This window comes from Phaethon aethereus (genome assembly GCF_964289735.1).
Source record: "Phaethon aethereus genome assembly, chromosome: 1".
NCBI classification, from domain to species: domain Eukaryota; kingdom Metazoa; phylum Chordata; class Aves; order Phaethontiformes; family Phaethontidae; genus Phaethon; species Phaethon aethereus.
This window is the reverse complement of record NC_138575.1, coordinates 160,536,878-160,552,021: the sequence shown is the minus strand read 5'-3', so window position 1 is coordinate 160,552,021 and position 15,144 is coordinate 160,536,878. Positions and strand designations below refer to the sequence as shown.

The 15,144-nt window shown below is 39.0% G+C and overlaps 1 protein-coding gene across 2 annotated transcripts in view; it reads right to left on the bottom strand.

Annotated features, from left to right (window-relative positions):
- Window positions 1–15,144, bottom strand: part of NALCN (sodium leak channel, non-selective) — a gene marked incomplete at both ends in the record, with an annotated part of 249,303 nt that overhangs the window by 117,441 nt on the left and 116,718 nt on the right. For both annotated transcript variants that reach the window (XM_082006124.1, XM_082006125.1), the window contains 2 exons: window positions 3,994–4,161; window positions 11,071–11,202. In XM_082006124.1, the coding sequence (XP_081862250.1) occupies window positions 3,994–4,161; window positions 11,071–11,202 (300 nt within the window). The remainder of the gene's footprint in view (window positions 1–3,993; window positions 4,162–11,070; window positions 11,203–15,144) is intronic.

The window sequence follows — 15,144 nt, the reverse complement described above, 5'->3', positions numbered from 1 at the left end:
AGGCAGAGATGAAAATATATGTCTAGATTTAGCAACTGAGTACCTACTGCCGTGCCAGGTAAATTAAGATTCTAACTTATTCTAAATGGACAGGGTCCTGAACAGTGTCGACTTCCAACCTAGATTTTCCTATGATTCTAAGTTATTTGTTATACCAGGTTACATATTCACACAGAGAACTGCCAACCCTTCTTCCACAGATCATCTTTCCATTTCAGTGACACAAGGCAAAATTGCTTGGCATTGTGTTCCGTATAACCTATCAAGTTTGGTAATGAACATATTTTGCTATTTCATACTATATACAACAAGGGAAATTTTGGGTGGTATTTCCCAATATCAGAGGAAACAGCATTGTCTGCCACTGACATATTTGACACCTCTCAGTATTAGTAGTGACAGCAGAACTGTGATTGTGTGTGGAACTCCTGACCCATTCACTGCTGAGTCTACCTTGGAAAAGCTACTGACGGCTCTGACTCTCCTATTTCTGCCACTGATGGTAGCACAAACAGCGACATGAACACCAGTATCAACGAGAGGCAGTGGCAGCAACAGCAGTTGCTGGAGACAAGAGACAGCAGCATATGGGGCAAATGAAATTTTGCAGTTCTTACAAGAAAAAGACTCTCTAGCCCAAGGTATCACTTATATTTCCACAAGGATCATACTGAAACCAAAAGGTAGGAATTACAGTGCAATTATAGGCTGATCTTATGTACAAGTCAAATACAAGTACTGTATTTTGGAGAGAAAATAAGCTTGACAGAAGTTGTTCACAGAGAGACTTCACTGTACCTTGCAGCTTGCTAATAATGTACACCTCTGCATTTTGCATTAAACTAATCTCCCTACCTATCTGTCAGGTACGCAGAATATGCTAGTCATCTAGGCTTTACTGCCAATGTGGAGAGAGAGAGAAAGCCAACTCAAGACAGCAACTTATTTCCAAACATACCAGACCCCTTTTGTGAGATGGGATGAGCCTTCACGGTCTTCAGTAGCTAAAAAGGGTCCTAGATACTGAGGTTACACTAGGCAGCTTCACTTTCACAATGTTAGAACAAAGTGAGATTAAGTCCTTTCTTTCACATCGGTACTGTCATCACGTTACACATAATCTGAGTACATGAAACTGGTTACCAAGGCAGTGACAGACAGTCAGATGAGTGAGATTTCCAAGTACTATGAACATGTAAACATGGTGCCTTCTTACTTACAAGATCTACTCTCAATGTAAATGTTCACTCTGTTCTCATTAATACTAGTTTCAACACTAACCCCAGTGGGGTGAAGATTTCATGCTAGTCGGTGTTCCGAGTAGCGCTTTAGGTAAACTCTGTTATCTGCTTTACTTTTTCCCCCATTCATTTGTGGAACTTTAATTGACCTTTAAGCAACACACTAATCTTACTGATACTATTTGTTTTTTTCATGTATTTTCATTAGGTGACAAATTGAATCTAGCAAAAGTACACTCTAATGAACATTTATGCTTTCTAGTTAATTGGGTCGCAAATTGTATTAAAGTTAAGAGCTGCAGAAGGTGCAGTATTTGCATTAAATATAAAAGTATATTTAAAACCAAATCAAAAAGAAAAATACAAAAGAGGAACCACAACTTTGTTACAAATAATGGCTGCATCTCCTAAAAGGGATGACAGTTATTCAGAAAATGATTCAGCAATATTTTCCCCAAGCACAAATACAGTACCGTCTCCTTAGTCCAGTATAGGCCAAATTCTGTTTAAATCTCTTGCTTTTACGCCAGTTTATTACAGATCTCTGCAATAACATGTGAATTCTATGATTTCTCCACTGATTTAGTGTTCTATAGATTATAGCCATGGAATGGTGCTTTGCTGTAGTCTTTCATAGATAGCTTTGCCAAGTGTTTTGAATGAACGTACAGTGAATGCAAGAAAGATAGGCGGGAGGGTGGAGAGTAGCCAGTGTAGTGAAGAGTGAATGATGTGATGGAAAAATGTAATGATAAAGACCAAAGAATAATGCAGACTTAAATATATGCTAAGGAAGACTAGATAAACCGAATGATATTTCTGCTCACTATCCTGGAATGTGTCAAGCAAGACTTCTGTTTTCAGTAATCCATTTTGTTGGCTGACAAGGAACACATTTAACCTGTCATCGTTAATACCTAAAGGCCTGGAAATCTGCCTCACACCAGAATGTATCCATGTGAAAAAGACTTTTTGACCTTGGTTGCTTTGAAAACGTGTTATCTAGCTTGCCCAGAAGCTTAATTGCAGGGGAATACGGTGTGTACCTCCCTTACAAACTGACATCAAAGGTAAAGTATTTTCCAACCTCACTGTCATTTGCCTCTTAGGGGATTTGGATTGCAAAATACAACCCAAGTCTTTCAGTGTAGCAGGTGTTTCTGCCCGTGAAATGTATGTCTCTCACATATTTTGGACTAAAGAAAATAAAATCCTGACATTTTCTGTCATAAAAGCTAGCATTTTTTTTAAAAAAAACACCACGATCCCTGCCCCATAAAACTTATCAAATGCATTAAAAAGACTTATTATTTTATTATAAACATTTGGCTACATTCTAACTATACTTTCAATCCGATTAGTTAGTGATGATGCTACCTACTTAGTCCAATGTGTTTGTAATTTATACTTAAAACTCCTAGAAAGAAATCATCAGATGTAAGTGGACTCTGCCGTAATAAATACGGACCAACTATTAACTAAGTTGCTAACTGTTTTAACTGAGAGCTCCCAGCTAGGTTTCCTGTGTGCTTTTGACACAAACGTGCAATGGCTTACTCCTGACAGATCATCCCTTCTTGCAGGTTAGGAATATCATGCCACATTGAATAACAACATTTTACATATTTTGACAGTGAACTCAAAGCTATAACCATCTACAAGCCTTCAAATGATACCAGGTGAAAGCAAAAAAAAAAAAAGAATTCATCATCCTGAAAGCTTTCTTGAGCAGGTGTGTAGAAGCATTTAGAAAAAATACAGGATGGCATTTGCAGAAGTCTGAAAAGGCCATCATATTTCAACCCACACGTGGGGAGACTGCTCCGCCCATACTGTAGTCACTTAATTACAATATGTGTCACTGTAGCTAATCACATTTCTTGACAGGACTGTGTCTGATGATTTATTATTTGCCTTTATTGATTATTAATTATTCACCATGCCAATCCATTCTGAATAATGGACAGATATGAATCCTTTAATATATTTTTTTAAAAAATCCCTTTCTTTAGCACTGTAGAATATAACATGTTATAATGAATGTCAACACTTTCTCCCACAACTGGAGCAACCCTAAGCACTTCATGGAGAATGAATGGGGAATTGGTTGGACTGGCTGCCGGAGGAAGCATCAGGAGTCTGAATTAATGTCTTCCTTTGTCTCTCCTTCCTGCTCTTCCCCAAACTGAAAACGTAGGACGAGCCTCAATAACCACAGTTTCCCTCTAGATAAGGAATGGTTGGAGAGCTATAAAAACCAGCTCTACGATGACTCTGGAGAAATGACCTCAGAAGGCCCACAGTAACTGGAGTGGAGACTCTTAGGCATGGACTGCCACAGAGGTGAAGATTTGGAGAAGCATCAGCAAGTGTACTGAGGCCTCAGGGACAGAAGCCAGGAAAGCAGTGGTGGACAGCACAGGAACGTGATGCTGTAAACAGCTGTATGCAAGGTCCAAGCTGAACGAGGGACAGCGAATAAACTAAACCAGAACCTACTGAAGAGTGTAGCTTAGATAAGAAATGGAAGTTACCGGAAACAGAAAGGACTTCTCGGCAAAGATAGAAAGAATTCAATTTCTGTAAATCCACCCAATAAACACAGTTAAAAACAGACATATTTGTCATTTTAAAGATACTCTCAAAATGACTTAATATCGTGAGAACATCAGGAAGTAATTGAGAGTGAAATGTTGATGGGTAATTTTTTAAATAGGTATATAGGGTAAAATGTAAAAGTAGCCGATCATACCTGAAAATATGTAAATTGAGAGTGATAGAGATCTGGGTAAATATGAAGAGTGGTTCCAATTACAAGCAACAACTCAAACTTGTGAAGTGATGAGCTGATGTATCCTGTGAAACCCAAACACCAGATCTTCAGGAGAGCTTCTAAATCAAACAGAACTGTAAAAGCAACCTAGACGAATATATAAAACAAGAAAGATGCATTCAAAACACCAAGTTAAATTACAAGTTTCTATGTCATGATGTCTATCAAGGTTTTTTATGGCAAAAATAAAGATCTCCATAATATTTAACAAAAACACTTATAAACAGAATAAACAATCAATAATAGATTTCCTCATATTGGCTCATATTCTTCCTTAAAATGTACACTCTATGAAATTTTCTGAAGTCTCAAGACAGACATGTAGATTCCACGATTTGGAAAGCATGAAATAGTAAATCCATTCAGCTGACCTTTCACTTTGTGTATACAGATAAAAAGGAAAAAAAAATCATGTAATTTTTATTCAAAATGTGAAGCAACACATATGAGCTGTCTGAAGAATTTTAAGAGATGTAAGGAACAAATCAGTTTTAAGGTCTCTTGTTTGAAAATTGCCACTACAGTTTTCTAAAACAATCACAGTAATATGGGGTGATGGGAATTAGGCATTAGAACAAATTTTAAAAAGAGGGAATTAAAATTCAGTCCCGAATTGGTAAATTTGCACAATTGTAAAAAGAGTTGTTGTTAAAGAAGATGAGCAAAGAGAGTAAGGTGGGAAGTTACAGGGGAAGAAATCTACTTGTAGGCATTGGATGACTGTGAGATTCTCCCAGAGGTCTTGCTTGGAATATTTACACATTGAAATGCATGATGTTTAATCTTGAAAAAAGTGAGACAATTTTGCACAGGTTTACATCTTCAAAATTAATTTTTTCTTTCTTCTCTCACTACCGAAAATCCTTCTGGCTAGACATATTTCTTCCTCACCTGCCTTCTTAATTTACCACTGTTTACCCTCTGAGATACTCTCTCCCTCACTTCCCAGCAGCCAGGAAAGCCAACGGAAAAGAAGTTTTTTCCTTGACTCAGCAATTTTCCTCTCTGACCCTTTACACACTTTGGGGATTAAAAAAGACACTGATATAACATCAGGTGGCATCTATATGCAACTCATACTTTCAAAGTGCTGTGCAAACATTTACAAAATAGGGTTAAAACCTTCTTTGACCAAAAGCATTATTAGTCTTTTAAAATGGAGAGATTAATTCACTGCGAGCCATAAGGTTTACTGGATTTGACAGGAGATAACAAAATCAGAGACTAAAATTTTAATCCTGAATCTGACAGTAACAATCTCTGGGACGCTGCCGTAAGTACTTAAATTATTTAAAATTTAAACTCTCCAGTCCATCTAAAATATATTTATCAACATTAAAAAGGGGTTTTGTGTGATAGCTAAATAAAATTTCATATATTTTATGTGTACAGGACTGTCACAAGCAGGACTGGAGATGTAAATTAAACACTGAAGTTTACGTCCTATGTTTATTCCCCTAGTCAACACAGCTGTTTACGAGCAGTGCTACCAGCTACATTACATGGCTTCCTCAAGGCATGCAAAATAGTTATCAGGCTTCAAATATCTTCTGAATGATTAAATCAAGGTGAAATGCTTCATAGCACTCCAAATATTTCTTTGCATTAGGAAAGAAACGCTACTAAGAAATGTTTGCGTGATTTCAGGCATACAAGGATCCCTGTATGCAGCGTAGGTACGCTTTCATGCTCATATTCTCAAATGTATCTGGCCAGTTTTTCAGCCCTTGCTCTGGTAGCTCCAACAGCTCAAGGAGAACAATGAGCAAAGTTTGAAGAAACTACCCCTTTACCTGAAAACATCTATCTGAAACACACGGAAAATGTATTATCAAAAACTTTAAAACGAAAGCTCACTTTTAAAGGAAAACATCTGAGTCCTGAAAGAGTAAGTAACAGTGGGTAGAAAGCAGCTGGAATTCAGCTTCGGAGCAGGTGGAGTAACAATGTCATTTAAACGCACACATACACACTTCAGAGTACACAGGCTTCCTATTAGGACAAGACTAACAAATACGATGTTAAGTGTATTTTAATTTATTCTAAAAATGTGTGGGTGGGATCATTTGCATTTTACATGCTTGTCAAATGAATTCAAACCACTAGCATTTAAAAATGTATCAAACGGTTTGCATAACATCTGATTACATTTATACACGTGTCTTCCTGCTGACAGAGCTTGTATTTTTTTCCTTCCTTGTAATTAATTACAGGAGAAGATTCAGCATCAGATCTGACTAGAACTTTTTGTTAGGTGTGACATGTAATACAATTTTATAGATATTTCTTTTTAAGCTGATATCACTCTCTTCATTGCTGTAGAGACAGGGGAAAGGCAAATTCACATATGAAGCCAGCGCAGACCCACACAGAAAAGGCAGGTGTAACACATGAGCTGCCACCCTCCACCAGGTTGCCAATTTTGCTTTGAGGAGGTCAAAGAGGAGCTACCAGGAATGGGTTGCTTCTCTGAGGGCTACCTCCCACTCAGTCACCTGGAAGCTTTATGGTGTTAATGCTGCCTTCAGCAACATGAACTTTGGCCAGTAGCCCCTTAACATTTTTTTTTTTCTTTTGCAGAGGCAGAGCTCAGTATCAGCCAACATCCAACAGTGACAGACCCAGTTAGTTTTCTTTGTAACTGTGGCTTATTTGAAGGTTATCAGGCTGTTGGGAAAGACAAGAATACTTCCAAGCAGGATCAGTGGGATTAAGGGCACAGACCTCCAGCACTTCCTTGCTACCAGATTTGACACAGCACTCAATCTTTCCTTCAGCCAGGACAGGGCAAAGGCTACACAAAGGCAGCAGTGCAAGGGGTCAGACTGCAAAAGCAACCTAGGAAGAAGTGGATAGCAACACCTGATTTTTAACTCTGGTTTTCACACCCCTTAAAGTAGTACTTGTAGGAATCTCACACATCTTCAAGACGACTTCTAGTTTGTAACCTCTTTTGATGTGGCAGTTGCATATAAAAGCAAACATCCATCACTATTCTGTCTAGGTATTGGGCAGATAAAGTCAACATCCTCAATAACAATTGCCAAAATGAGTTTGAGGCTCTCCTCTTTCAAGGTTCTCAGATCCTGCACTGGGGTTTTGAGTCATCCTGTTAAAAATCTGGTTTTGCTTCACCTGTAGGGCTGATGTATACAAGTTGAAATGCTCGTCAGAAACTCTTATTTACTACTGGGTATACAAAATTATGCAACCAATGGAATCTGGGTTTAGAATTATTTTCTATTTTTTATCTTTTTGTGTCACCTTTGCCTCCTTTTCTCTTGAGTCTCTCTTCTCTTACCAACAAAGAAAATAATAGAATCATAGAATAGTTTGGGTGAGAAGGGACCTTTATTAAAGGTCATCTAGTCCAACCCCTCTGCAATGAGCATGGACATCTTCAACTAGATCAGTTTTCTCAAAGCCCTGTCCAACCTGACCTTGGATGACATCTACCACCTCTTTGAGCAACCTGTTCCAGTACTTTACCACTCTCATTGTAGAAAGTTTCTTCCTTCTATCTAGTCTAAATCTACTCTCTTTTAGTTTAAAACCATTACCCCTTGTAGTATTGCAACAGGCCCTGCTAAAATAGTGGTTTTTTTCTTGATACCGAGTATTTCAGTAACTTCACTTAGATTTGTCTACTGAATTTAAGTGGATGTATTTCTGCAGTTCTAGGCCACTAGAATGTGTGGTCCATATAATGGACGAGTGAGCTATTTTACTAGACCATGTCTGCACCTAAAGCCAGCAGCTTCCAAGATGACTTCTGGAAAATGTATCAGAAAGCCATATATGTTTTCTGTAATCGGGCTATTTCCTTTAGCAAAGGGAATCCCCATTGCTGTTGGCTGCTCAGGTAAGCTCTCTCTGAAGGGAAAGCTTTCTGCAGCCTAGTCTATTGGAAAACACAAAGCAACAGCAGTGCTTCCTGCTCCGAACAGTCTCCCTCACCAAGCAAACAAACCAGCCACGGTGGAATACTCCACATTGTTTGAGTATTCATCCTCTTCAAAGCTCTTAAAAACAATTTCTTTGTACGCCCTTTGCTGCAAAGAACAAGTTGCACAATAACCTAGTAGGAAATCACACCATCTTATCAATTTCTCATCTCTCCCAGGATTTTTTTTACTCTTCTGCTCTTCTGATGCTGTATTTTATACCTCCTGCTATACGATACTAGGTGTTTGTTCTTCTTTGATTTTTATAGCGTCTCTAGAAAAGCATCACAGGTTAAAAAAAAAAAGAAAAACAACAAATTAACATGAAAATAGTATACCTTACAATCAAACAAAATACCTTTATCTTTTCCAGGCTAATCTACCTTATATACTTAGAAAAGTAAACATGTAGAAGGTAAAGAAATGAGTTTTCTGACAACCTCCCCACTAATAAATCAGTAATCTAAGCTATGCAGATGCAGAAAAATATATCTTTAAAGAAAAATGGATATTTTTCATGGGAGAGAATTACAACACACTAGTCTACATGATATACTCATCTTGAATTATTAAACTCTGTCAAGTATTTCTGTTGCAAAAAAACCCCAAGCCCTACACTTGAAATAGATGTTGAAGAGAGTGTTTCAAGCACTGATTAATACAAGCATAATTATACTATATATTCAGTGCCAAAATAGAAATAGCACATGCAGTGTTTCCTATTTTGAATATAAATAGAATTAATGTTATTTTGTTAGGAATCCAGGCTCCATTTGCTGTATCCTGGGCATAACGCAAAAATGCCTACCATGAAAAGTCTGTTATCTCAGGCTTTAATGCTGACTTAATTATTTGATTCCGCCCTAGGATATTGTACTGGTTTTGGCTAGGATAGAGTTTTCTTCATAGGAGCCAGTATGGGGCTGTGTTTTGGATTTGTGAGGAAAACAGTGTTGATGACACAGGGATGTTTTAGCTATTGCTGAGCAGTGCTTACACTGAGCCAAGGCCTTTTCTGCTTCTCACCCCACCCCAGCAGTGAGCAGGCTGGGGGTGCACGAGCAGTTGGAAGGGGACACAGCTGGGACAGCTGACTTGGGCTACCAAAGAGATATTCCATACCATATGACATCATGCTCAGCATATAAAGCTGAAGGGGAAAGAAGGAGGAAGCGGGGGACATTCAGAGTTATGATGTTTTGTCTTCCCAAGTAACTGATAGGTGTGATGGAGACCTGCTTTCCTGGAGATGGCTGGACGCCTGCCTGCTAATGGGAAGTTGTGAATGAACTTGTTTTGCTTTGCTTGTGTGAGTGGTTTTTGCTTTACCTATTACACTGTCTTTATCTCAGTCCATGAGTTGTCTCACTTATACCTTTCCAATTCTCTCATCCATCCTACTGCGATGGAGTGAGTGAGTGGTAGTGTGGTGCTGAGCTGCCGGCCAGGGTTAAACTATGACAGATTAAAATGAGCTTCCCTGTCTTCACTTCTATCCTCAAATCTGTGGGGGGATGTCAGAAGAGAATCCAGCATTTGTTTTATTCCAATGTCTAATAAGGAGAATCTTCTTTCACGCTTGTATTGTTTTTCAAATATGCTCAGAACTTGAGATAAAATAAAAATAATACATTTCCCAATCACTCTTGTAATTGTTGGCTGGGCCAATATTTACTCAATGTTCATACAAACTACAGCTATCTCCAGTGGTATATGAGACAATAGGGCATGATGCAGCGCTGATGTCTCTACAATCTGCACTTTTCTGAGGGTTTGGACTCTGGTGCTACCTTTAACTTTTCTTTGCTTTCATTTTTCTTCCGGAACCGGTGAAGTCTCTGCTTCATAAGATTTTAAGAGATCAGATACAATTTCTAAAACCAAGATAAATTAAAAAATGGGTATCAATTCAACCGTCCTTAAAAAAGGGAGATTTCATAAAGCATCATAATGTTATGGACTAAAGTGTTTAAAGTTGGGCATTTGATCCTAACTCTCAAATGTATTTAGACATTTAAAACCCCAGTCATCAAACTGTATGCTATCAATCTATCTTGCTGTAGCCTAAGAATGTCCCTTCTGGCTCCAAAGAAGTCCTGTGTAATTATTGAAGTCAGGGAAACTGCAGTAACTGTAAAGCTCGACATGTGCCCAATCCAGGCAACCATGATCAACATTTTCAGAGAACTGATCTCAGTGAATTTCAGCACTGGTGGCTTTACACTCAGAAAAAGTGACAGTTCACAGTGCCCATGGAAATAAGTGTTTTTAATAAAGAATGCTACACTACTGATTTCACTCTTGATTCAGGAAAAACAAATATCTATTTGACACTATGCCTGTACATGAGCACCAAAGACTTCAAGTCTTTTTTTTTTTTAAACTGAATTAAATAGTACTAAAAAGGCAAGTTTCTAGGACCCCTAGTGCATGCTCTACAGTAGAATCCTTGACCAGATAATGACCCAGCTAATCAAGCAGGGTCCCTGCCAGAATGTCACTTATAAAGAAACTTTTAACCTCCACTTCACTGGTTTAGGAGCACAGCCTTCTCCTCCACCAAATTCATGACTGAATAATTTTTTTTTTTCCCAGTATGCTCTTGAGGTTACTGAAGTTGGCTATTTGCAACACTATTTTGATTATGTTTAAGGACCTCCTTGCAGCTAAGTATATGTTGAATAAAGATGATTTAGGAAGAAGTACTATATTCTTTAAAGACAGTGTTTTGTCATTTTTTTGAAGTTAAATTCTTCTGGATGTTACATTCCTGCTAGAGGAAGATAGCAACTCAGCAGCCATGCATTGCCTGCAGATGTTATACTTAAGCCTCAGCTCATTACCACTGACATTTTGTTTGAGGAAATTACCTTTCAAAAGGTTGTAAGATAGGGCTGTCAGCCATTGTCAGAGGAACTTGAACAAGGTAGCAAAGAATTCTCAGGATGCTTAAGGGAATAAAAAAATTACATACTAAAATGTGCTTGACATTCACATTTTCTCCTTCAGCTTATCTTGAAAAATATCCAGATAGTCATTTCAGCATACTCACCTCAGCTAGGTAAAATTCATCATATTGTCTCTTGAAATTTTCTCCTTTGTAGTAGTTACTAGCAGCAACAATCACATCTACAGCCACCATGCTTAGTATGAACATATGAAACACAGATGACCGCATCATTTTCTGCAAAAGAGAAAGAAAATTTTATCATCAAAATGAGTCAAACCACATGCATTATGAAGTTTAATCATACTGTCAAAACATAATCAGCTATAATAATGTTTTTATAAAGCTTCTTTACATTATTCTAATTTATTTCTCTTTTAATATATTGCTTCGGCTGATTTATATGTGCAAGTTGGGTTTTTTTACTTTTCAGTTTTTTATTTGCCAATTGACTTCTTACTGAAGGTTTCTCATTTAATATGATATCCATTACTTTAGTATGTTTTTAAAGCATAAACTATACTTCTAACTACTCAGTCGCCCTTCATTGTGATTTGTTCATGCAGATCTTTACGACTTATTATTCAGGAACAAGTATCATCAATTTTATCTTGTACATTGCTTTTGCTCAAGAAAGACAAGCAATATGGGATCCATCTGATGTCAAACTATTGCCTGAAAGTATAAAATATATCTACATGTAGTAGATATGCACATCTGGGCCAATGACCTGTGAAGTACTTCACAGATAATTCACGTATCTGTGCACTTAATACTTTGTGTCCCTGCTGCTGCAATCCCACAAGAGAAAAGAGAAATGGATGCATGTGCAGCACTGGCCAGGAGTTTACATCCATGAGTTGCCAAAACAGCAGTGACAAAAGGTATGGCAGAAGTTCAGAGACCTAACTTCTAGGCCACCACCACAAAGAGAGTGAGCCTGTGATTTACCCTGAAAATTAACCACTACCCTCACTGGGCCAGCCACAGCTGTGCCAGTAGAAGCTAGAGTCAAACAGGCAGAATGTAGCGATGTTTTACATTAAACCATCTTTGAATGAATGGTCACTAATATCTATATTTTTTACAGTCTTTCACAAGTAATACAGTTTATGTCTTTAATGCTTATTTGCAAACACAATGTAAGTCAAGTCATGCACTGTTATGGTTCCTTGTGTTTGAGTGTAAATTTAAGTTCACATTGGAAAAGGCCATTTTTATTTGCTCCTCAGTTTGTATGTAAAAGTGCCTGACAAAACTTCAGGAAACAGAAAACTCAAAACATAGAAGAACTCTGCCTCTTCTCAACCTTGTCCTAAAGACTTTGCTTGCCTGTACTGGTTATTTACAGAATCACATAATTATTTAGGTGTTGGAAGGGACCTCATCAGATTATCTACTCCACCCGTGTCTGCTCAAATATAGTCAGTTAGAGCAGGTTTTCCAGGACTGTGTCCAGTCAGGGTTGAATATCTCAACAGATGAAGACTCCACAACCTTCCTGTGCAACTGTTCCACGGTTTCACTACCTTCACAGTGAAGGAGTGTCTTCTTGTGTTCAGATGTTCAAAGTTAGACAATGTCCCAGTGGGAGACGTAAGAAAAATAAGGTCATGGAACCTCTGAGATTAGAAGAGGGCTGTTGAGATCTTCTTGTCCAATGCCTCTGCTCAAAGCAGTGTCACCTAGAGAAGGTTGCTCAGAACCACATCCAGTCAGGTTTTGAACATCTCCAAGGATGGAGATGTTACAACTTACCTGGGCAACGTTGTCATGTGTTTTACCACCCTTACAGTAAAAGAGTTTTTTCTCATGTTTAAATGGAATTTCTTGGTATTTCAGTTTGTGCCCGTTGTCTTTTATCCTACCACTGGACACTATTGAGAAGAGACTGGCTCCATGTTCTTTACTTCCTCCCATCAGATATTTTTCCATACTAACAGGATCTCCTCCTGAGCTTTATTTTCTCTGGGCTAAACACTTGTAACTCTCTCAGTCTTTCCTCATATGAAAGATGCTCCAGCCCCTTTACCATCTTTGTGGCCCTCTGCTAGACTCAGTCCAGTATGTCCACATCTTTCTTCGTACTGAGGAGTCCAAAAATGGACACAACAGTCCTGATGGCCTCACCAGACCTGAGTAGAGGAGGATCACCTCCCCCAGTCTGCTGGTAATTCTCTTCCTAATTCTGCCCAGAGAGTTGTTGGCCTCCTTTGCCTCAAGAGCACACGGCTGGCTCATGCTCGACTTGTTGTCTACCCAGACCCTCCAAGGCCTTTTCTGCTAAACTGCAGCTGGTTGGTGCCAAGCATGTACTGGTGCATGCAGTTACTCCTTCTTCAGTGTAGGACGTTGCTTTTCGCTTTGCTGAATACCATGAAGTTCCTGTGTGGTCAGTTCCCTAGCCTATCAAGGTCCCTCTGAGTGGCAGCACAACCATCTGGTATATCAGTCATTCCTCACAGTTTTCTATCATTTACAAACTTGTGGAAGGTGCACCCTGTGCCATCATCCAGATCATTAAAGAGGGTGTTGATGAATCAGGAGTGGCCTTGCAATAACATTGGATGGCTCCCTTAGCAATTGTGGGTTCACCTCATCAGATTCCATAGGTATCTGTATGTCCAGTTTGTTTAAATGTTTCTTAATGTGATCCTCTTTCACCAATAGTAAGTCATCATGGCTCCAGACTTACTCATCAAGATGGGGGTGAAAAAGGCATTGAGTACCTCAACCATTTCCATGTCACCAGGTCCCCTAACCCTCTCAGCAGCAGGCCCACATTTTCCCTAGTCTTCCTTTTGCCGCTCTTATATCTGTAGAAGTCCTTCTTGTTGCTGTCCATTCCCCTTGGCAGATTCAACTCCATGTGGGTTTTGGCTTTCCTAATGCTATCCCTCTTCTCTCAGACAGAATTTTTATATTCCTCCTGGGCCACCTGGCCCTGATTCCACCTCTTGTATGCATCCTTTTTATTTCTGAGTTTTGTCCAGCACTACTTGTTCATTCATGTGGGCCTCCTATCACATCTGCTTGATTTCCTGCACTTGGAAAAGGACCATTTTTGAGCTTGGAGGAGGAGATCCTTGAAAATCAACCAGCTCTTCTGGACCTTCTTATCTCTTGGACTGTATCTCACGGGATTCTTCCAGGCAGATACCTGAACATGAAAAAGTCTGCTCTCCTGAACATGAAAAAGTCTGCTGTCCTGAACACCAGGACTGTGGTCTTTGCTCCCTCCTTGCAGGATCCCACACTCCACAATCTCATGGTCATTGCAACTAAGACTGCTCTTGAACCTCACCTGACCAGTTCCTCCTTGCTTGTAAGTATTATGTCCGGCCAGAATACCTGCCCTCATCAGGTCACATGTGTTAAGAAGTTACCATCCCTGCAATGCAGAAATCTAGATTGTTTCCTGCTGTGCTGCCCTTCTAGCAGATATCAGAGTGGTTAAATTGCCCCAGGAGAACTGGGGCCTGTGAACATGAAGATGTTATAGAAGAATGCAAAAATTAAGTAACACACATTTTTACATTTGTAAAGATATATTAATATGTTAGAAGATTCATATATATAGTTGTAAAATACTATCTCAGTCTTTAGTGAGCTGAGGTTGTTACATTGATAAAGAATGATCCACATTTACATTTTATGTTTAATCCTGCCTGGAGCTCAGGGTCTTGACCAAGCTACTCTTTTCATACTACTGTTTGGGGTTTTTTTTGTGATCAAATTAGAACACAATATGGTATCTATGGGAGGCTGCAAGGACTAGCAGTTGTTCAGGCTTTTAGCAAAGACTTGTACCTGCCTCCGGGAGAATTCACCCTCGTTGAATTCTGCTAGTCTTGTAAGGTAGCTTGCTTAATTTGAAGCTGAGTAGAGACTAAGTACATAGTTACAAGCATTCTTGTAAATGCAATTCTCTGCGTCTTGCCTCAACATCTGGAATTCTTGTGCAATTCCCCAACAACAGTGCAGACAGAAGACAGCTCAACCCTCCTCGTCCAAGCTGCCTTCCTTTTGACCCTAGTGGTACAAAACGGTTGTATATTCCAAGCTGGAAAGGCAGGTTTAGGAGATAAAGCTTGACAGTAGGAAATCTACAGAACAAGCCTGGGCTAATACCAATGCCTAAAGTGCCATGAAGTCACCAAAACTGGGTGGGTAAATGAG